The following is a 23,968-nucleotide window of genomic DNA, read 5'->3' as shown; positions in this document are numbered from 1 at the left end:
ATAAACAAACGAAGAAACGGTATAAAATGACAAATTTTGGACTCAAACATGCATGTTTTCAAAGTAAAGCAGCTGCTGGCACCCAGGTAAGCACCTCAGTTCATAGTATCTACCCATCCTGGACACAAATGGCCCTGGGCACTGGCTAGCTGCTGTGTCACAAGACTGGCAGGCAACCAGCCATGGTGGGGAGGGTGGGGCTGCAAAGAGTTTTATGAGTTGCTGTCTGGACATGGAGACCTCTTAGAGACAAGCCACCTATTGATCCTCGTGTCGCTGTGGCAGTGCAGAGACTAAAACTGTTTTTGCCTTTTATCTTATCCCCTTCCTGTGTTTCTAAATAGTGCTACTTAAAGATATAAGAGCACAGATGGATGTGGGTTTTAAGTCTTTTTTGGAAATCTGCAAAGAGTCCAAACAAAACAAGGCTTAGTTCATGCCTTACCACCAGTGGGACATGCACACTTAACAGGAAAAAAATCATCTGGTTGTCCTACTAACCTCATCTACTTACTTATTAATCTGACCGTGTTTTCCTGTGGGAGTAGGCCAAACGGGCCTGGCCGTGTAACTGACACTGCACCGCTGACAGTGAGCAGCTGTTTGGGGGAACTCAGCGAGAGGAAAATTTAAATTTTCATACCCTCTGCATGGCTGAAACAGACAGGTTAGCTTGTATAACATTATATTCACCAAGACAGCCACAAAGGATATTCAGCAAAATAAGTGTGTGACACATGTTTACAGCACTCTCACACTAACTGGCACAAAACCTTAAAGAAAGTCATACAGAAAGTCAAACAAGTTCAACTGGCTGTCCGTCATGTGAAGTATAAATCAAGAGTCACTGCTGCTCTGTCTTTATTGCCACATGTAACTGCAAAACAGTGTGCAAATAAGCCCATGACCATCAGCTCATAAAACTTCATGTTGCCAGAGTCATGACAAACCCTGTTACACAGGTAATATAAGTGTCTAGTTACATCTCATCATTTTGGATGACAGCAGGGCATGCAATGCTTCAGAAGGTGAAAAAGCTCATGTCCCACTCCACACAGTTTTGTAATCGTTCATTAACAATAAAAGAGCTTGCAAACTAAATTTGAGTGAGATACAGTTTAGCACGCTGGCTCAAACAAAGCCTTTGTCAATATGAAGGTAAGCGCGACTGCTTTGTACTGAGTTTAGGTAAAAGGTCTTTGGTTGATATAAATGTAAGCATTGTCCTGTTATTTTTTGATAAAGCAAAATGTATTTTAAAGTTATCCAAACTAAAACCAACTTTAGAAAAAAGCAATTAAAAACATTTTAGCCCCGGTCTTGGTGATTTCCCTTCGAGAACAAAACCTCTTGAGTGGGCACCATCAGTGTCACTGTGACCCGAGGCTACTGTGAACTCCCAACCACATAACATTTGAATCCTGTTAAGAGATCTGATGCATATGATACACTGCAGATTACAAACCACATATTTAAACTTGGATCAACCAAATTCAAATGGTTCGAGGGAAATCAAAGAGCAATAACTCAGTAATGTTTGTTTTGTTCTGTTCCACTGGATGCAGGCTGAGCTACTGCCTGTTTAGTGCACTGAGAAGGCAATTTAATAGACTGCATACCTGTGCCTATAATCCACATATTTACAAAGCAGCAGAGCACTTTTTGTTTTCAGTTTTCTTTTTTTTACTTTTACACCCTGCCAGTTTGGAAACTGTCTTGCAGTCAGAAGGATGCTACACCCCTCTTAAAATACTCGCCTGAGGTGCTCTCTCTGCTGCTGTATGAATCAATATAATATGTTCCTTCAAGTGTTGAGGACTTGTATAATGAAACCTGACACAAACCCTCAGAAAAACTGAGCATCATGGTAAATAGTTGCCACCATGAACTGTTGGGCAGCTTTATCACTTTAATTACCAACAGTGAGATAATGGGTGCAAATATGAGGTGCGGTCAAAAACTTCACTGACTGCACCTATGAAAATAAAAATGTTTAAAATGTTGATAAATGTTCCCTTCATTGCATTCATATTAGTTGACCAATGCAGCAACATATGAATCCCTGTGATTTCATCCTGAATAAAACAAAGTTGTTTTCTTCAAATTACAGACATTGTTAGAAAAAAAAAAAAAGGATCATTTAGGTTGTTATCTAACAACTTCTTGGCATAATTTAGTCAGATACATCACGCCCAGTTTTAAAACACTAAGAAGGCAACAATTAAAATGCTCACCTTGAAGTTTATAATCTATATTTTCAACACTTTCTCTTTCTTTACATTTTAAACTACGTAACAAAAAAACAAAATTGAAAAAAAAAAAATCTCTGTTGAGAAGAAAATCTATTTTTCCACGTTCATGGCCAAAAATTGGGCTACTTTCGTAATGACAGTTAGCAAAGCTTTGAGAGTGACGCATTTAAACAGGAAGAAGGATTCATGTCTACGGCTTGTTGTCCAGCATAGTCATGCTGACAACCAAGAAAACTAAGCTAAAAAGAAGTGACAACCACTGTAGTTTAATTCTGGGTTTTTTTTTTAATTAAGCAGTTTGAATAATCAAAATAATGCTGTTGAATTATAACCATCCTAATGATTCACAGCACCACCAACCCCTCCAGTCTCTAAATGTAGACTTCTTGCACCCTTTAGAGGTGAAAAATATTTACTTTATGTATATAGACACAAATCAGTACATATGGGGACTTGAAAATTCAGGGACATGAAAATAAGATTTGGAAATTGATCAAATTAACACACCAAAAGCTGTGATCAAATCAGATCAGATCGAGCTGCAAAAGTCACTCGCGAAAAGACAAATATTACAGTCAAAGTGCACTGGTAGTTTCATTCAACTTTCCACACTGGTACTGATCAGCAGTTGCTTGTGTGTCCTACATTTCAAGCATCATCCTTCACAGCCACTGGAAACAGTGAGTATGGGTGGAGGGCTGAATGTGTTTCTTTTTCCTACTACACCATACCTAACTTCTCAACGAGCTTCCTCTTCACTGCTGTGTGTTTATTACAGTGTGCGTTTTGTTTTTAATCAAAATCAGCAGTCAAAGCACACCCAGCCTGGCCTTCTGGATGGCTTTGCAAAGCGTGCAAATTTCAGAGAAGACACTTGCAATTCTCTCTGCTTTTACAGACAGAAGTAAAATACTTGTGTTATTGAGATCCAAAATACTTGTGTGAAGGTCATGTGCCTTTAAATAGCCACTATATATTTTAAAATACATGTAACACCAATAGAGTGATGAAATGTGGAAATACTGGTTTTAATTGCACTCCTTTTGCCTAAGAGATCCTTGACTGCTTATCATTTGCTTTTTAAATAGCTTATTAAATGCAAATGTTTTTCCTAAGTACCCATACTTCTTCACACAAAGACATTTTGTGTATATAAAGGATATTATCCAGTGGTTTTATACGTCAAACAAGCTTTGGATCAAAGTGAGCTGTACATACCCTGCTCACTAAAATTACTTTTGACACCCCTGCTGTAGGCCAAATACACTGAAGAACTTGTACCTCTGTCCTACTTTTCATATAGGCTGTCTGTCCTGGTGTCCCTGCAAACAAAAGAGTCCACAACTACAAGACCTAAATAATTCAAGGCAGAGTGCAACCTAATACTTTCTCGCTGTGGTGATGTAGAGAAAAATATGCCAAATAAACCTAGTTCTAGTTTCAGAATGAGTAAAAAGCAGTGAACCCTGTGACCCGTCAGCTCAGGCAGGAGCCTCACACAGAGTTAGATGCTTATTCAGACTCAATAAACCCAGTTGTTTTGGTTAGAAATTGTGGTGTGTGAAGAGCTGGCTCTGGTAATTTCCTGTGAGCTGGTCTTTTAAGTCAATGTTACATCACACATGCACCTTAAATAAAAGGCGGACTCCGATAAGCTGGATCGTGACTAGAAGCTCCCAGAAAAAACGAGATGATGACTTAACTTACTTCCACAGGCAGATGCACAACTACTAAAGAGATCAGCTGAAATTGATATCAGTGTTCACACTGCTTAGCTGACAGCTGAGGCAGTATTCAGAAACCAGTTCTGCTCTGCGCTGAATCCTAACGCTACACACGATGATGGCTTGTCCCCACTGCTGACTCTGAGCCAGCTTTTAATGGCTAGAACTATTCTTTGAAGAAGAAATATCAGGGAACAATAAACATGCTTACATAAACGCATTTGAGGCGTTCAAACGCATGAGGTTCATGCACCGTTCAAACATATCCCACTAACTTTATTTGCACCCATTAGTAATTATAATCGTCCATTTAAAGTCTGCCAGACATGCGCATGAATGCTCACCATAAAGAAGTCCTGTACATTTTTTTCAGTTATTAGAACGAACCGTTACCTTTGGCTAGCAAGTGGCTACTTCAAGCCTGGCTAATCAGCAGCAAGCTAACGGTAGCTTACGTTAACGCTAGGAGCTGGAGTATCCCTCTACTGCTTACCTTTAGCGGCCTCGCAGATGTTGTTTTCATCGTCCCATTCAGTTTTCCAGCAAGTGCCAACTTGTAAGTAGCAAATACGTTTCCAGTACCAACGACTTCTAACTTTTTAGTGTCCTCATATGGAGAACGGTGCGTAAAATCCCAAACCGGACCACCAGCGACAAAGTAATTTCTCCACCACTTACAACAACAACGTCAACCAAAGGTTTCAGACGGCCCCCGAGAGGACTCGGCCAATCAGAGGCGGGAGTTTTCTTTCATTGACGTTTATCAGAACCAATGGTCGGGCTAGAACATTTTGAGTGACGTTCCCCATTAGAGTAAACACCAAATGAGAACGCCAAACATCCGCCTGCCAATTGGCTGCAAGAAAATGAGAGGCCAGTGGGTTTTTTGTGTCCGCAGCCAATGACAGTGCGGCACTCAGGCCAGAGTGACAGGTGCTTTGGAGTTAACAAAATAGCTGGGGCGTCACCGTGGCCGGGATGAGGTCATCCAGGATGATGTAAACCCTACGTCATTAGCGATGCTAAATAAAACGCAGCAGGGAACACGTCCGACCGTAATCCATCTTTTCTGGAATTGTACAAACACTAATAAGCTGTGACAAAACGTGTACATTTAGCATGGTTAATATTGCTTGCAGCTTAAGAGTTGTTTTTTATAGGTCTCAGTACTTTTCATGACCATTAATGTCAATTTTCGCATGCAAAACGTTTTTTTGTTGTTTTCAAAAATAAATGGAAGTACATGTCAAACTTTTTCTACTCATGAAAGACAAACTTAGTGTTTCGTTAAGATGTTTTAGGGAATAGCTCACCAGGTTTCTTAAAAGACATTTAAAGCTCTTCCTTGCCCTTGAATGATTCATGGGGGATTGTTTAGTGGCTTCCTCTGAAAATAATCAGGTTCAAGGACTGCACTGCAACTGAGTGAAAGAAAAGGAACCAATGAGAGCATGAGGGTGGGAATGGATGTTTGTATCTGTGTGTGCCTGTTTGTTTGACGCCACCTCTCTCTAGGGACATCTCAGGCCCTCCATGGTATGGAGGCCTATCTCCCTCCACCACTTCCCCTACCAGTGGCAGACGCCCTCAGACATTGGTGGTTCTTTGTGTCCGGGGATGGGCGTCCAGGTACCCACCGGCTCACTCCTGGTGGCTGCTTGTCGGCGCCTGGAGCCTGGAGCTTACTCAGGCTCCTTCGGGGGTGGGGTGCCCTTGGCCTCTCGGCCTGGGGCTCAGTCACTCTGGCACAGCTGGCTGCCAGCAGCAGGGCCGTGCAGAGAGGTTTAAAGGGGCGGGTGCTCAAAGTTAAAAAGGGGCACATTGAACCAGGCTGAATAACAACAACACACATTCATCAAGAATCTAATATGGGAAGGGCAGGGCTGTGTTGATCTGAGACTGTAGACATTAAAAAGTCCATAGGAGAGATGGTAGCTGATTAAACAAGTGTCATGAGATAATAACAAAATGCAAAGATTGGTGACAGCGCTTGGAACCATAAGGCAACAAAAAACTGTGAGAAATAATTTAGGCTCTGCCTGTGAATCACTCTTTGCTTCTCTTCTTCCATCCCATCATTTCATATCACTCTCCACTTGCTATGTGAGAACAAGGCACAACTTGCTATTGCAATAAACTATAATCTAATTATCCACACCTAACAACTCTTGTACTTAATCTATAATAAAATGATGACAGAAAAATGTTATAGCACTGCCTTTAGTAGCCTCACACAGCTCCTGCTGTTTCCTCCTCATGTCCTTACCAGCCATGTCTGCACAATGTTATATCATGAGTAATATATTTTTTTTAAATCCATCTAAATAAAACACACACATGCACGCACACACAGTGACATTTTAGACCTTCTTCAGAATACTGTATATACTATGGGCATCCATGGTGCTGATCCAGAATCCTTACATTATTATTTATTACTAGAGCTACAATAATAAAGCAAAGAGGAGGGGGAAGTAATAAATATGAAATAATGTATTTATGATGATTCCATTTGTTTCACTATCCACTCTGTGCAGGGGCAAAGCTTATTACATTTTTAAACTGTAGAGATACAATAATTTTACTGCTGTAAAATCCAAATTTTGTCTTATTTAAAATATAAATCTAATATAATCTGCTTCTTAATGTATGTTCTTTAAATTACAGCTTGTGTTTTTTAATATATTATAATTATAATAATTATTATGTGGACATGCATATTAGATCGTTTTTTAGTGAAATATAATCCCTCCAGAAAGGCAGGAAAAGCCCGGAAACTTACTTTAAAACTAAATATGTTTCTAAATACTTTAAAACTAAATATGTTCCCTAAAACGGTGACAGAGCTACAGACCCATGACAGCCAGGTAGCCAGCAGCTATGACCAGCACTACTTGTGCAGTTAATAAAAGGACAGGTAATGTTTGTCGCGCTGTTGCACACACAGCTCGCTCGTTTGTTTCAGTTCGTCATTTGCAACAAGACAACTTACCAACGTGTACGTAATAAGCTAATACTCCTGTGTGCTATACACTACAGTGTACGCTGTACACCGACTTACTGGTTTTGTGGCATCAGTCTGTGTCTCTGAGTTAACTTGTGTTTCTCCTACAGCTCCGGACCGCTAAAAATGCGCGTGCTCTTTGTGAGCTCGTTCCCGGCGCGCAACCAGCGCGTTCTGCCGTCGAGGGCGATCATTGGTTAAATGTGATCATGTGACTGATGCAAGCCAGATCCTTTTATTTAGCAAAACTGTGATTAATAGTTAAATATTATTGTTGAGGGGCACAGACAGGACTCCGCACGCACGCACACATTAAAAAAAATAAATAATTTTTTTTTAAAAAGTTGCCTCAACAAAAGGGCACCCATCAGGAAAGGGGCGGGTGCTCAAGCCCCTCTAGCCCCCCCCCCTCCTGCACGTGCCTGGTCTGGAGCCTTGATCTCCTCCATACCTGCTTCATGCCCAGGAGGACGGGGCTATAACTCTCCCCACACCCTCTAGCAGAGCATTACATGAAGGAACCTTTTAAATACAAGCGTGCTCACGCTCACAGGTGTACACACAGGTGCTCACACAAACAAACTACACCCTTTTTGGCTGCTACTTCAAAGCTCACTGCGCTGTCGATCTTACGTGCTGCACAATAATATTTAATATTCAGTGTTATATTCACATAGATCATCAAGATGATGTTGTTTATTATATTGCTCTTTTTCTTTGCTTGTTCTCTCTTTTTTCTTTCTCAACAGGTGATTGATATATGTATTTTGTGTCTGATTTTGCCCTTTATCATCGTCCCTCTGCCCCGCTCTTTTTCTTTCCCCCTTTCTTTCTCCTTTTTCCTTTTCCCCAGTCAAGTCTGTCCCGTGTTCAGCAAATGAAAATAAAATAAACAATAAAAGCAAAGGTGACTCAAATAGACCAATATGGCATGGCTGGGATGGTCCATTTGGTAAAGTAAATCCGTTGGGCATCTTTCTTTGCCTTTAGACAATAATTCTGATGGCAAAAGAACCAAACGGGACAGGCAAAAAAAAAAAAAAAAAAAAAAAAGGAGCCAATGTCCCCCCCAAAAAACCCAAACCCTTGAATAAATATAAAGAAATTAAGAGGTAACTTTTACACACCACGACACTAAGTTACACACTTAACATGAAAGGTAAATTTAACTCATTTCGAAAGTAAAGATAACCTATACATTATCATTTTCCCTTTCATAAAGTATTATATATGTAAATCCTAAATGTTCTTTTCTACATTCTTCATATGTATATGATGTCTATATATGCTTATATTATCTATCTATCTATCTATCTATCTATCTATCTATCTATAATTTCATGCTCAATGAGCTGGTAGGCTGATTTCTCTGTTAACTGTTATTTTAAAAACAAAAAGACAAACAAATCATAGGTTTACATTTTAAAATTTTTAATTTTCCCTAGGTTATATAAAATAAAATCCAAGTTACAATGAGCAAACAGAAAGCACTGTGAGGGATTCATGAAAACCATAAACATGTACATGTCTGTCTGAAAGTAAAAGCACAAATTCTCTGTTAGAACCAATTGCCCAGCTACACAACGTTTACTGAAAATATTGTACAAAAACTCCAAAAGTTGCTTCGTAGGAAGGCATTAGAAGCCTATTAACTGGTTATCAAAGTGATGACTTCCTCCATTCAACGCCGCCTCCTGTCTGGACTTCTGCTGCGCCTCCGTCCACCAGCCCTAAAACAAAACACACATTAAATCAAAAAGGGAAATCTTAAAATTAATTAATTAATAAATAAATTCAAAAATCAGAGTTTCACTTAAATAACTACATATAACTCAATATGGGTGGTAACATAAAAAAATATATATTTATTGTTGTAATTTATTTATTACCCTATTAAGCTGTGTTTTATGTTTTACCTGCTTTAACATTAACTACAGCATAAATACAGTATATTTATAGTAACTTGTGGAATAGCTGTGACAGTGACTTAAAAAGGTGTAGTTTATTTTTCTTGTTTAAAAACAAACTAGAGTATTAGAAAAATATATTAATCAAGAATGAAGAGAGCAATATTAATAATAATACAGAAAGTCTTGGTTGTTTCGTGTGGATTATCGAATTATTACGAATTATTATTGTGAAATTTAATTTACTTACTTATCTAAGATGGAAAGTTTGTTTGTTCGTTTTGTTTTACTCTTTTGTAAATGAGCTGCTTCCTAAATGATCTTTTGTTAAAAGGGTTGGCATAATAAGCATTTGCTCCAGTCAGTACCTTTTTGATTAGCTTTATCTCGTGCTTTCTTTCTTTGTGGTAGATCTTTATTCTGTATTCATTGAGAGATTTGAATTCTAATCAAATAAATAAATAAATGAAGAGAAACCTTTCAGTAACAATGTAACGAGAAAATGTAACATCTATATTGTCATTACTGCAAATATGAATGCAAAGACTAAGTGCTGGGTAGAAAGAGGAAAATTCATCACCAATTACATAATAAAATTCTACTTAAATATTACATGTGTTATAGTCAGCCACTATAAAGATTTTTTTTTAACGTAATTTGACTTTTGTGGGTTTTTTTCTTTTTTAATTATTGAGTCCCTTCATTTCTTGGTTTTGTTTTTTTAACTTTATTGAACCACTGTGTTTTGGATATTGTTTTCTGTTTGTTTGTTTTTAAAACAATTCGACTTTACGCTACTTATTTCTGAGCTGTGTTTAATGTTTTGTCATCTGTCACAGAGACATTTAAACTAAATTATATCTTATCTACAAAACTTGAGTAGTCATGTCATCAGTAGTGGCTGCATGGTAAGAGGGGAAAAAAACGATCACTTATGATGACAAAATCCTACTGAAATGAATGTACAGAGTATGTTTCTGTAGATTTTTCAAACACTGGAGCTTGTTTCTGCTCCAAGATGGATGAAGACACCACCCTCACCTTCTCTTGTTCTTGGGAGGCCCTCTGACAAAACACCAGTCTACACTGATAGGCTGGCCCATCATGTCCTGACCGTTGAGCCCTTCCATGGCTGCTTGAGCCTCTTTGTACGTCTCATACTCAACCAGTGCATAACCCTGGGGACAGAAGACTGTGTGAATTATTGCATATTTATGTACACAGTAAAATCAAATACTTCAGTTATTGGTAGAACACATTCTGACTTTGTTGTACAACAATCTGTTTTTGCTTCAAACCACCTTTAAGGAAAACTTTACACGTTCTCCATTCTTAGCTGACAGAGGTTGGGGTAGAATTCCCTTTGGTCCTACTTTACATCAAAAACAATGCTGCCACCGTGTGGTAGAAAAGAGGATGTGTTTCTATATTTAAAAGGAACAGTTTTAATTTGCACCTCTTTGCCCTAATCTAGTTCCCCATCGTTAGACCTGACTGTGCCCCCAATAAATTTTATTTCAGGATGCCTTACTGAAGGATGTCTGCATACCTGAAATACAACTGGAAAAGAGAGAAGAGGTATGCATCCTCTGCACAAGTGTTTTTCCCACATGGAATAAGTGTTATACACAGCTGAAATACAATGACAATGGTGGGATGAGGACTCTACAAATAGCTGTTCCTTTGCATTCATGCAGTTGTTTCAGTTTGGCTGCATAAACAATCTTTCTCTATTTTACCATTTGCGTGGAATATAAACAAACAAATGTGTAATATCTGTATATTCCTGGTTTGAATTTGGTTAAGTTAACCCAACTATAAAAAAGTGTCACAAGCCACTGTTAAACTGACTTATGAGATGATAAAAAAACAAAAACAAACGGCACACAACAACAAAACACTAAAAGGACAATGAAATGTGCTTTTAGTAAAAATTTGTTGTGTGTAAAATTTCCAGTTTGATCCATATCACATGTTAAAAATGAGAACAATCTGATCAGAAAACCAGCAAGCAGGTTACCAATAATTTCATTTTCACACAGACAGAGGAGATGGGATTGTTAGACCAAAACATAATCCTTTACACACATTAAGGACATCTGCAGTATTAAAAATCTTTGGATTTAGGGTTTTGTTTCGCAATAATTAGACCAGAGAAATGTTGGTTACTTTTTTGGTAACTAACTTGACACTGGCACTTCTCTTTGTATGAAATCAGTTAAAGTGTGACTCAGTGGATGGTCATGGCTCTGGCTTCTGAGTTTATTCTTCATGGATGGCATCGTGGTGTCATCGTTAAGAGTCAAACAAACATGTTATGCAGCCAGGTGTTGTGTATGCAGGTGGAAGGCAACAGTGATCTGTCTGGGCTCAAACCACCTTTACCCCAGAATGAAGCAATGTTTTCAACAAGCCATTTTTTTTTCTCCACTCAAACAGAAATGGATGTAAAAACCAGTCAAACAAAACAAAAAGAGCCAATTTAACAGTAGCATTGTTTGGGGTGTACAATCAACCTGTCTGAAAGATCTACGGAACAACCGCACGCCTCCCATTCCTCAAAGTGTAGCTGCAAACCACACTGAGGTTCAACTCCAAGTAGCGGGCTAGAATCAGGTATCACCAGACGGCAACCCTGTACTAGCCAGGGTTATCAGCTCACACACACACACACACACACACACACACACACACACACACACACACACACACACACACACACACACACACACACACACACACACACACACACACACACACACACACACACACACACACACACACACACACACACACACACACACACACAAAAACCCAAACAATAATAGCATGTGGTTCTTGTTGTTGTATTTTTTTACCTTAAGGTAACCTGTTCTGCGATCGAGGTTGAGATGGAGGTTTTTGATTTCTCCAAACTCTGAAAACTTATCATGGATGTCCTCCTCTGTGGCCTCCTCGTGTACACCCGTCACAAAGAGGATCCAGCCCTCCACAGCTGCAGCAAGGAAAGGAATCAGCATGTGATGAATCAAGTCACCTCTGTCAGTGCGCCCCAGGGCAGCTGTGGCTACAATGTAGCTTGCCATCACCAGTGTTTGAATGTGTGTGTGAATGGGTGGATGACTGAGTAAAGTGCTGTACAAATACAGGACATTTACCAAGTAGCACTTTCAAGTGTATCAACTTAAAAAAGACAAAAAACAAACAAACACTGTATTTGAGTCATAAATAAAAAAAATTCTACTTGTTGATAGTGTGATGCCAAAGGTGCTACATTGCAATAAAGCATTTAATGTAAAATAAAAAGTTTTGCTTTGATATTAAGTCAATAAATAACAGTAGTGACACTTTTTTGGAAGCAAGTTTGCTTTTTTGTAAATCTGAATGGATTTCAATGGTACCAGCGTAATCCTTCTTCTTTTGCTGTTGATTAACTCTGAGATTTCTATTCACACATGTAGCTTGGACTTTATACTATTGACCAAACTTATCATTACAGGTATTGTCTTTTAGAAAAGTAACAAATTACTTTACTAATTACAAGTTACTTGATCATTTTACTTTTGCATTACTCTGTAACACAGCCTGTGGTGCTGTAGTGAAAGGTTTATAAATTGATAATCATGAGAAATTGCACCACACAATTGTAACGAGGACAAACACACAAATTATTTTGTGCTTAAGTATTAAGACAATTACAATTAAGAACATGTATTTAAATATGTTCTAACATGTTCTACCCAGCAGTGATTATCACATTAACAGCAAATGATGTAAGACTACCCAGAAAACCAGTGGTACTTTCTGCTATATCACCGCAAAGCCACAGGCTGCCGTTTCAAGTTCGTGACATAATCCTTTGTTAAACTGTTTCTTTACTTACATCTCTGAGGGCCTGGCTCATCCCCATCTTGCTCCACAGTATCATAGTCCTCTTTGGTTCTGGACCGGGCTCCCTCCTCTGGAAATGTCGACAAAGAAACACTTACTGTACTGCATAGCTAAAGTAAGAGAGGCTATGTAAACTATCGCCATCACACAGGGGTCACTCACCTGAACCGAAGCCTCGTCCTTTCCGCTTCTTGGCTTTCTCTTTCAGCTTGTGGATGCTCTCTAATGAATGAAAGATGAACAAGTCAGAGCCAGCGCACGCTGCTGCAATGTTCGCTTCATTACAAGTTTAACAACGAACAAAATTCGCCAATTTAATTCAACTGACTGGGAATATGTTTAACATGCCCGCTCCCCCCAGTTCGATCCGCAAAAACAATTACCCGTTAGCTGCACTAACCGCGAACTAGCGTGTTAGCAGCTGCTAACAACACTCACAATGAGAGTTAAGTCACCGGCCAAGTAAATTTCCCCTTCGAAATGAAACCGGTGAATTTTAAACATCTCTATGTCCGTAGCCTCGCTAACTTTTACGGAGCGACTGAATAGATCAACTATACGGCGCTAACTCGCGTTAGCATGTTAGCATTTATCGGGCCTGCCACCACGCAGTCTAGCTTTTGTTCCGTTTACGAACATAGCGGCTGCGATTCGGACCTCAATAATTACACATCATTTGAACGCGGGGACAGTAAAGTATTTGCCACTAACAGTGAACATAATAGTGTTACCATCACCATCCTCATCCATAGGAAAGTCCTCGCCTCCCGCTTCATGAAGATCCAGCACGTCCGCCATGATGTCTCTGTGTGTATGCGTCTGACCAACGTAACGTACGTACGCAAAAAGCGCTGAGAGGCAGGCGGAAGTTGCCAGTTTGTATAAAATAAAAGTCAATATATTAAAATACACAGAATAACCAAATAAAGATGGAAATAATTATAAATTTTTTTAAAAAAAACTATCATTTTTATCACAGAAAGTAAAAAGGCTCAAATAAATTTACACAAACAGGCACATTTAGGTTTATAATGGTGTAGTTTTAAGATACCTGCACTTACAGCCCTGTGCAACTTGTCATTTCTCCATATTTTGTTTGGAAAAAAAACAAAAACTGGTGCAGTGGTTTATTGAAACATGTGCAAACATACATGGAAATACAGTACACACACAAAAACAAGTTTATACAACTAACAAGCTTGAAAGGTAGTATTTGGTGTAACCACCTTTATTTAGTTGAACTCTCTTAGGCACCTTTCTTGTCATTTGTGTAAATAGTCTTCAGGAAAAGTTCTCCAGGCTTCTTAATTTCTTGGAACCACCAGAGCCCCAAAGGCTCGAATACAACTGCAGCAATGTGCTGTGAGGCAATGAGCAAAAATTGCAGTGATAGTAGAAGAAACCTGATTCATCTACGAGGACCCCACCTGACTCCACTCACTTCCATTGCAAGTGGAGTGTATGATTTATCTAGAATAAACCTATAACACTGCAGCTAATATTTCAGCACACGTGGTAAATAATATTAAATACTTTAAAGGTGCGTGTTTTGGAATAACTTTACAAAGCCATTTTTGTCCATATAATTTTGAATGTGATCATCAGTATCTCATTATTTTTTTTACTTAATTTCTTTGAGAACTGTAGGTAATAATTACATATAGTCTGTACATGTAAAACAAAAATGATGTTTTTTAAAAAAAAAATCAAATACTTTGATTTTAGCAAGGCAAACAATGGGACATGACATAGACACACTTTACATATATCATAGGGTTTTCTTGCCATTTCCAATGATTTGTTGCTGAGTACATTAGGATTTTGTAGAAAACTTTTTATTTAGTGTTAAATTGTCTTCTTTTAGATTCTGGTGAGACGATTAGAAACATTCACTCACTTGCCGTCTGTAATCTGAAGACTTGTTAAACACGTCACATTTGAGGGAAAACATTGTTGTTTATTTGTGCTCACATCCTGAATTTAAACATTTCCTGTGTTTATTACACTGTCATCTAATTGTGCTTACAATCCATAGTGAGACAGTGTGCCTGAGGTTTTTGACTCACATCTTCAAAAATCCATGCTCATTCAGTCTCTATGACAGAGATGCTGTGATTTCCGATAACACATCCCATTATCTCTCAGTTACTCTTATGCTTTGGCATAAGTATACACAGACTCATTTTCAATTGCTATTCTAATTTCACTGTATGACCTGGAGACAGGAGATGAATGTGTGTCTTTAATTTTAATAATTTTGTCTGCTTATATTACACTTACTGGTGTGAACTGGCTCTAATATGACTTCTGCATCATATGTAATCTTACCCAGTTTACAGGGAATAGCTGTTCCCTGTCATAAATTACAACATAAGATGTGACAGTCTGCTGCTGAAGATAAGGCGAAGGTGAAAAGAGCAGCATTGTTCTTTATCTTGGTCCATATTTTAGGCTTTTTTTTTTTTGTTGTTGTTGTTGTTGGGTTTTTTTTGAGGATTTATGTGTTGAGTTTGTTGAATTTTACTTTTAGGAACTAGGAATATCTTTGTTTGAGTTTTGGTTTTTGTAAAAAACAAAACAAAAAAAACGTTACAAGACCAACAGGGGGCAGTCATGGATCCACTCGCGCTTTTGACCCACGTGTTTGAAACTCATATAAAAGCTGTTCATGTTGGTATTCTGGTGTCATTATGGTAAACTGAAAGCTATTCTTACTGTGAACTGAAATCAAGTGTTGGTAGAGAAATGACTTCAAGCAATGTGTAATCTGGTTAAAGGGTAAAAGCAAAATAGTAGAACGATTAAAGTAGTTCTGATAAACATCTTTAGTAAATGGACTGACACTTATATAGTGCGTTTCTATTCTCGCACAGCACTCAAAGCACTTTATACAACAAGCCTCATTCATTCACTCATATGAGCACTTTTTTCTATGCTTTCATGTATCTTGCCCAAGGATAGTTGACATGCAGACTGGAACGACTAGAGATCAAACTGCCAATCACCAAATCAGTAGGTGACCTGGTCTACGTCCGGAGCTACAGCCACCCTTCAAAGCCCCATAGTAAGCATATATTGTATTTAAAAGAAAGTGTGGTAGTCCCTTTAACCTGCACTGTCTCTAAGGGCCAGCGGGGAGCAACTCCTTTTGGATATGATTTAGGGCATTTGAGTCTTTATAGCTAGTCCAGTGTAGTACTCAGAGTGGAATCAAAGCATTTGTAAGATCTGCCAGATGGTGGATTCGTTTAAGTACACTAATGTGAATATTGTGTAGAACAGGGGTGTCAAACATGTGCTCCGCAGGCTTACCAAAGGGTCCGGTCTGGCCTGTTGGACGGCTTTGCAAAGTGTGAAAATTGCTGAAAAGAAAGCATAATTTCACTGTGATCCATAAGTTTTAATGTACATGTAATGACATTAAATTGAGTGTGAAAAATAGACATTGTTGCAAAAAAAGTCCCACTTAAGATCAAATCTTTTTTTTTTTTTTTAAATAAATGCATACTTAAGTGATGGCTACCTCCAGTCTCAAACACAAACCAAGGCTATGACAGGTTCAAAGTTTTTAGGCCTCCTAAACTTAAACCTGAACTGAACTTCTAGACCTCTGATGCTGAGCTTGTGCAACCTACCTCTGTATTAACATTAACCTCCTAAGACCTGAACTCTTCCACAGCATGCATTTTTAATTTCTCTTTGATATTTGGGCATATTGGGGCCTGATGAATGTAAAAACAAAGAATTACCAGATTTCTTTTTACACAGCTTTTGTTTCTAAGAAAAATGAGAGCCACAAATTAGGATACTTGTTTAAAATTTCGATAGAACAGTTGCAGTATAATGTAGAGGAAAATTGAGTATTTGGGTATAAATGACCGTAAATGTGATTTCCACATATGTGGATGCCAGGTCCCAGGAGGTTAAAGGCAAATCCTCTGTGCGATAAGCTGCATTTGTTCAGTTCCAGTTGTCCAGATCACCACGTATTTTGACTTCAGCTGACTTTGTTGCAGTTTCTCACAGTGCAAATGTGGTTTGAAAGAAAAAAATAACACCCAAAGCATCTTGGGCGCTACAACACATCAGACTTAACACAAGCAAACATCACAAAGACAGTTTTTACATGATACAGATATGAAAGTTTCTTTGTAATCACTTTATTATGCTCAAAGGAGTGCAGTGCAATATCAGGAGGTACAAAGCCAGGCAGATATGCAGGTTGCCATAGTGACACTACAGACACAGTATGTCCAACCTTGCGTGCTGCTGTAACAATAAAGGGTGAAAAAGGGAGCACAATGGATTTAAAGAAAAAGATAAGACTTCACAAATAATTTTAACAGTCCAAAGATTTATTCAGCGAGATTAAAGGAGCCGTATTTTTTCCCTTTCTCTTGTGCAGGTGCTGCTACATATCCCCATCTTGATTCTTTTGATGTGACTTACCTGGTTTTTGACTGGTCTGCAGAGATGTGTGCCTTCTTGTGAGTATAACAGAGTGAAATGACACTCACCATATGTGTTGGTCAGACTGCCACAAACTGATCTGAAAAGCCCAGTGTATGGTCGCTTTCCAAAAATATGTTACTTAAAAATAGAAAAATGTTAAGCAGTTTCATGTAAGAATGTATACTTTCTACCAAAATGAACCCACAAGTTACATGACAGTTTCTACCCAAAACCACACACTGTATATCAATTATCACATCTAATTGACATAATGCTTCCCTAGTTGCTTACCCTAACCCTAACCATTAAAAATAAATGCCTAACCCTCATCCTAAACCTAACCATAGCCTAATTGTAACTCTGACACTAAAACCACATTTTGAGTCTCAAAAATGCCGTCAATCTTGTGAGGACAGTCACTTTTGTCCTCACAAGTGACTGTTGCTCCTCACAAGTATAGACACATTTAATTTTTCTGTCCCCACAAAGGTGTCTAAACAGGTACAAACACACACACACACACACACCTGATAATTAGCGACACACATCAACTAATGACTCAAAGCTCAGCAGACAGCTGTTGGGCACAGCGCTTTGTGTTGACATCCGCCTGTCAGTCAAAGCTCCAGAGCCCAAATAACAAACTGTAAGTCCCAATGAAAATTAAACAATTAAGTTATTAAAAAAATTAACCCTTTTATATTTGCCATTTAGGTGAATTTGAAGTCTAAAATGTCTAAAATTACCGGGCTATAAGCATGTCTGTTCCTGCTGTAAAGTTGAGTCTGTGGACACTGGGTAGCTCCTGGAGTGGGCATTTGAAGAATTACAGTTTTTAGCACTTTGATGATGTTTCATTTTTCCGCCACACAGGTTGCTGCATGTTTATTTTTATGTTTGTTCATTTGAGTATCTTGATTTCTGGAAAAATGACATTGCTGCTGCATTTTTCATGGTGTTTGAGCACTGCAAGTTCCATATATTTCCAGTTACAAAAGACAGATATCACTACAGATGGTACCTTTTTTAAATCGGCTAACTCACAGCAAAAGAATTAAGATGGATAAATAGCACAGGGATAAACATACGTATTTGATTTTGTTAGTGATAAAATGTGAAAAAAAGTGAAATGTCTGAGCTTAATGTTGATTCGACACTTTTAGGCATCATCTGATGATGCTGCATGGGGTCCCAGGTTTAGTAGACAGATGTGACTAACTTCATCTCACCAATGAAGTTAGTCAGGTCTCGTATTCATAGATAATCAAAACTGCATATTTTTATATTGTCGGTAATATATAGTTTAATGTTGATTATTGAAAAAAGAAAAATACAACTTCAAATGTTCACAAAGACTGACAGGATAAGGTTATTCTTTAAAAGGTTTTCTTTAACTTACCTTTACATTACCTTGGCCTTGGCCTCCAGTACTACTATGAGGAACCTTGGGGTCATTTTTGGCCAGGATGTTTTCATAACCGTGCACATTTAACAAATTTGTAATACCTTTTTCCTTCTTTTGTCTGTGTAATATTGATAAAATTAGTAACATCTGCCTCAGGGTAATCCTGAAAAACAAGTGCATGCATTTGTTACTTGGAGGCCGGACTATTCTATAACACCTCATTATCAGGTTGTTTGAAAAGCCCCCTGAGAAGCCTGTAGTGTTAGGATGCCTGGGTCGTTGACCCAGAGGTTTGAGTTTATTATATTATTTATCATTTCTAGTCTTTGGTTTCTTTGTCTGTGTTTTGTCTTATGGTTTACGTCTCGGTTCCCTCTGTTGCAGTGCCTGCGTGTGAGTCTGTGTCTTTAGTTCAGTCTGTGTTGTTTCCTGTTTTATTTTGAAGGTCCATGTCTGATGTTAATGTATCTGGTTTTGCTTCCCCTGTTTCGTTAGGCCTGATTTGCCCCAGCTGTGTTTCCCTCCTGTTACCCATTCCCTGATTGCTCCCTCTGTGTATTTAAGCCCTGTGTTTGTGGTGTGATCTACCGGTTTCCATGCTGTGTGTTCTGTCTGCTTGCCTGAGTTTATTTGGAGTCTCAGTTTTGTTACCTTTTTTGAGTTCAGCATTAAAGCTGTTTTGAGTTTACATTGTGCCTCCGAGCGTCTGCACTTTGGGTAGTGATGGGCAGATGAAGCCCCATGAAGCACTGAAGCTTTTCATCCAATTGGTTCACCCCAACGCGAAGCTTCATGAAGCTTCATTTGCTCTAGCAGGACACCTACTGGACGTAAAAATAATAGCTGGCATGAATTTGAAGAGTGTGGCATTTTGCACACAGCCTGTAAATGTCAACAACAAAAGGAGTGTGTAAAACATGTATATTGTAGTGATGGCAGTATACTGTGTATATTTATGCTGGCAGTATGGGAAATGATTATTTGGAAATGCTTGAAATGGAAATGATCATTTACTGTGAGGTGAGGTGTGGTTGCGGTGTGGACAGTAGTTGTGCTTTTGTAACGTTGAGGTATGGACAGCTACACACTGAGGCTTTGAGCCTCAGTCCTGCCTGTTCACATTTTATTCTGTAAAACCTAAATTTTCACTGCTTTTATGACCTTTTTAGTGGGGAGAACATAGCTGGGATTTAATGATTTAACAAATCTTTTGAATCCTTTGTCCTCCACAATGCTAAATGGCTGGGAGTCCTCAATCACCATGCTGACCAGGTCTTCATCTATTTGAGATTGTTCTCCTGAGGAAAGACAATAAAGACAAAGCACAAATATAAATATCACACACGTAACTTATAACAGTTGTATAATATTGTTATATCATTTAGTAACATTACTGCATCCTATATTATCATTGCATTTGATGGCTCACCTGGTCTTGCTCCACAATCGGTGTTCCTCTTATTCTCATGCAAAGCTCTGTAGTGCCTAAGCATGGATGAGGTGTTGTTGTTATATCCCAGCTCCCTGGCACATAGCAAACACTTCACCTTGTACAAAAGTCAAGACAGCTCAACATAAATTGTATTGCACCATCAGTATCATGAAAATACATCTTCTGTAGAAATTTACATACCTTGTTGGGAGGAATAAGATCAAAATGTTCCCACACAGGGGAGGACATCCTCCTCTTCTTAGCTGGCTCCATTCTCTCCTGACTTTCTCTCCTCACTCTCATAAACCTCCAAACGGTCTCCAAACTCTCACTAACCGCAACTCTCCATCAAACACCCACATTTTTGAATGAAGTCTGAGGGGTTTATATCGCTGTCATATCTCGCGGCAAAGTTCGAACCACTTCATGAACCAGTCACGTGGTACAGCCGGGCAGCGAGGCTTCGGACGTCATCATTTTCAGCTCCTCCCATAAATGAAGCAAGCCTCGATACGCGCTTCGCGGAAACGCCCCCTCAATTACTCGACACACGCTCCGAAGCCTCGATACAGAACGTCCCATCACTAACTTTGGGTCCCCCATTCCTGCCTGCACACAGCCTGCACGTAACATGTAGTTGATCTAAAATGCTGCAGTGAAGGTATAAACAAGGAGTTGAAACACAAAATGTCCCAAATGATCAGGCTCTTTCTATTTTCAGATCAGGCTTCAAACTTTCCTTTTTGATAAAGTTTATATTTAGGGCTGGATCAGGTGACCCTGCACCATTTTCTTAGTTATGCTACTACTGCTGGGATACTTCCATTGATGTACTGGGCAGTTCTGTCAGTCTCCACAGGTTTAAATGGCACTATTGCATGTCATTAACATCTGTCTACTCCCTTGTTGTTTGTATTCTGTCCCTTCTGCCATCCCTGTCAATGGACAGTTAACTGCTGGTTCTGTTGGACATGTCTTCCTGTTAAAATAAAAGTTCTTTATCCCCACTGTTACCAAGCTCTTGTTAACCAGGACTGATAGGTGCAAGAACACCAAGGACAAAGGCGTGTCCCCCGCTCCTCTGCTTGCAGAGTTTCTCTTCTGTTTCTGTTTCTTTGTATGTCTCTAGACAAAGATGGTATTGCTTGTATGGTTAAAGTAAACATACTGACTGTCTTTTTCTTCTGTTTTCATGTTTTTCTTATTTTCATTTGCTGTGATTCTGTGCAGTGTGCTTCCATTTTTATGTAATCTCTCCTAGATTCAGTACTGCCTCACTGACTCCCCCCCCACACACACATAGTAAGATGTATATTTCCACTGATTACAACAGAGTTCATATGATGTAAATGGTTGAAGATCAAATATCCACCATAATATATGATAATCAGTTTATAAGTGAAACAAAATTTCCAATCAATATTTCAGCGTCTACATTTCAACTTTTCTTTTACATAATTAATGTGTGAATTACTGTAAATTCCCCTTTTAAATGAAAGAACTGGCCCCTGCATTTACCAGCATTACACTGGTCTCTACAATGATAGGTTCTCACTATAAGAAAAAACACCGTTTGAAAGGTGTGGCGTGGGTGTGGTCTCTGGCCAGCTGCAGAGGAGGGGTGATGCAGTGAGCTCCCGGGGCGGCGCAGGGGTAGGGTGAACAGGTGTGCTAGGATCTGACAGTGATTGTGTCTCTTTATATGTTGGCAGTGACAGTCGGAGGGGGGAAGCGGACGTGACAGCAGAGACAGAGCGGGAGTGTCTGTGTCCCAGTAAACAAACCACAGTATTAAATAAAAGTTCTGCTGTCATCATATTCGCTCCAGCGTATGTTTCTTGGGTCCCACGTTACAAAAGGTTTATCATATAATCCTGATAGTTGTTGGATTACCATTATACTATAATTTTATAGACCTTTTTGTAAACCCCATAAATCATTGTAAAATGAATGAACGTAATCTAGATCTTTATTTATATATAAAAAAACCCTGCATTTTTCACCCTGTTGTCAGATTTCTTGACATCATCGCTGTAGTCTGAACTTATTATTTCTCTCTTTCTTGTGACTCGTATTTTTAAAGTAATTTCTCACAATCAGCAGGTCCAGCATCCAGCCTCTGGTTGAGAGACTGAATATTCTTTAGCACACAGGCCAAAGCACTGCAGTGCTGCAGGATCGGGTCAAAGCTCTGGTTCAACACACTGGAGAACCTTCAGCAGGTGATGTACTAGACTCCACCTAAACTGAGGTGTGTTGCTACCTAAACTAAGGCCATTTTATCTACAGAAATAACAGTATTTCCTAATCCACTCAGAGAACGCCATTATTAACAGGTTTGAAAGCCAGTCAATTCGAGTCAATTTGCTATTTAAAATTTTTTTAATAATCCTTTAACCCTCATCTGTGGATTCAGTGACCAATCCTTAGAGCCGTAATTAAATTAAACAGGCACTCATCTGTTCAAGCACAGCAACCTTTAGGTTTAGAGAAAAAATTCTCCTCCACAAGCATGTAAAGAGGTAGCAGATGTTTTTATTTTTCATGTCGACAGTTTTAGATTGAAATACATAGCAAAAATGTTTTCATTAATATGTTCACAACAAGCTTCCGAAGCAATGCACTGTAAAGATGTGCTGCAATAATGATTTTTAACACTTAAGGCAGTTTGTTATTGAAATACTACAGTTTATGATAAAAAGGCAATTCTAATAAGTTTAAGTGAACAACATTTTGTGTGCTTTCTCTTTGTAATCATCTCACATCAAAACAGAAAGGAAGGAAAAATACATCACCTTCCACACGCCCTCCATTTATGGGCCTGGACTCAATCCTTATACAAAAGACATTTAAATATAGATATCATTCTGAAACAAAATAGAATATAAACTCTTGACAATAGCAAAGAAAAAGGCTGATATCCTTTCCATCTTCCCAGTAGCATTGGTATTTTGCATGCTACGAATGAGTTTTATTGCAAACAGTACAGTATGGGTCCCAGTTATAATAAAAATTAAGCTTGTGATCCAAACTTGTGCCATTTCTAAATTGGGATAAAGGTTTACACAACCTCCTTTTATTCTAATAGGTCTGCTACACACAATAGTAAGGCATCAGAGTGCTTCGCTTTCTATGGAGGAAACTGGAGGACTTTACTTTTTTTAAAATGCAGTGTCTCAAAAGAAAATTTGCGTGCCCTGAAAAAACGTACAGACATGACTTAGTCCTGCAGCTTGTGTCACACAGCAATGAGGGAGACAATGATTTGTTGTCCTTTTAAACAACAAACAACAAAATCACTAGTCTTCCATGCTGCTGTGGACTTCCACATCCATACAGTTAAGGGATTCACCTCTTTCACCCATCACGCAGCTTCTTTCTTTAACTTCAAATACAATAATTTTCGTTCCTGATGCAAAAAGCATCAGTTAAATAATCACAGGGTTAAGCAGCTAAGTACATCTGAATGAAACACAGTTAACACTGTTGGGTTCTTCTAGTCTTGATGTGTCACTGCCAAGTTTTGGGTCATACTCAAGGTGGCCTCCTTGAGCTAACATACAATCCAAATCTTCCTGTGAAGACAGGCGCGGGCTGAAGGAGCTTTCAGGGAAACCACCTTCAACCCAAAGTTTCCTCAGTTGAAGGCCGGAGCTTCACAGCAGAACTGGCTGTGCTTGGCGGCCTTCTCCTTGTGCTCACAGAGATTAAATGATTCAGTTGGCAGCCTGTCAAGAAACCATCTGTAAAAGTGCTTGAAACCAGTATCAAAAGAAACACGGTTAAAAAAAAAAAATAGACAAATTGTGTGGGTTATTATTTCAATTACTGCAGTTATCTCTGTGTGACCGTTATCTTTCATCTGCCATTTTTCGTATTTGAAAGCAGGAATCACAAAGCC

General features: G+C 38.8%; 3 protein-coding genes across 4 annotated transcripts in view; all 3 read right to left on the bottom strand.

Annotated features, from left to right (window-relative positions):
* Nucleotides 1-4,841, bottom strand: part of otud7b (OTU deubiquitinase 7B) — a 73,259-nt gene extending 68,418 nt beyond the window's left edge. The window contains exon 1 of one of the 2 annotated variants that reach the window (XM_026183651.2): nt 4,470-4,841. The gene's annotated coding sequence lies outside the window, so the exon portion shown is untranslated. The remainder of the gene's footprint in view (nt 1-4,469) is intronic. The other variant, XM_026183652.2, reaches the window with a different exon arrangement.
* A 3,553-nt stretch (nt 4,842-8,394) lies between these two features.
* Nucleotides 8,395-13,640, bottom strand: rbm8a (RNA binding motif protein 8A). The gene is given in 7 exon segments (XM_026185700.2): nt 8,395-8,710; nt 9,929-9,945; nt 9,948-10,065; nt 11,746-11,882; nt 12,771-12,848; nt 12,941-13,000; nt 13,510-13,640. Coding segments are annotated over 7 exon segments (570 nt in total). The 5' UTR covers nt 13,577-13,640; the 3' UTR covers nt 8,395-8,617.
* Nucleotides 13,641-19,744: 6,104 nt separating this feature from the next.
* Nucleotides 19,745-20,593, bottom strand: LOC145432034 (uncharacterized). Its single transcript, XM_080308642.1, has 3 exons — nt 20,269-20,593; nt 20,065-20,182; nt 19,745-19,933 (listed from the first exon to the last, which is right to left on the bottom strand). The coding sequence occupies exons 1-3, from the start codon at nt 20,368-20,370 to the stop codon at nt 19,773-19,775; spliced, it is 381 nt and encodes a 126-aa protein (XP_080164768.1). The 5' UTR covers nt 20,371-20,593; the 3' UTR covers nt 19,745-19,772.
* Nucleotides 20,594-23,968: the final 3,375 nt, after the last annotated feature.

The sequence above is a fragment of the Astatotilapia calliptera genome, chromosome 11, assembly GCF_964374335.1.
Source record: "Astatotilapia calliptera chromosome 11, fAstCal68.1, whole genome shotgun sequence".
Taxonomy (NCBI): domain Eukaryota; kingdom Metazoa; phylum Chordata; class Actinopteri; order Cichliformes; family Cichlidae; genus Astatotilapia; species Astatotilapia calliptera.
Note: the sequence above shows the minus strand (reverse complement) of the source record. Positions and strands in the feature narration are given on the sequence as shown.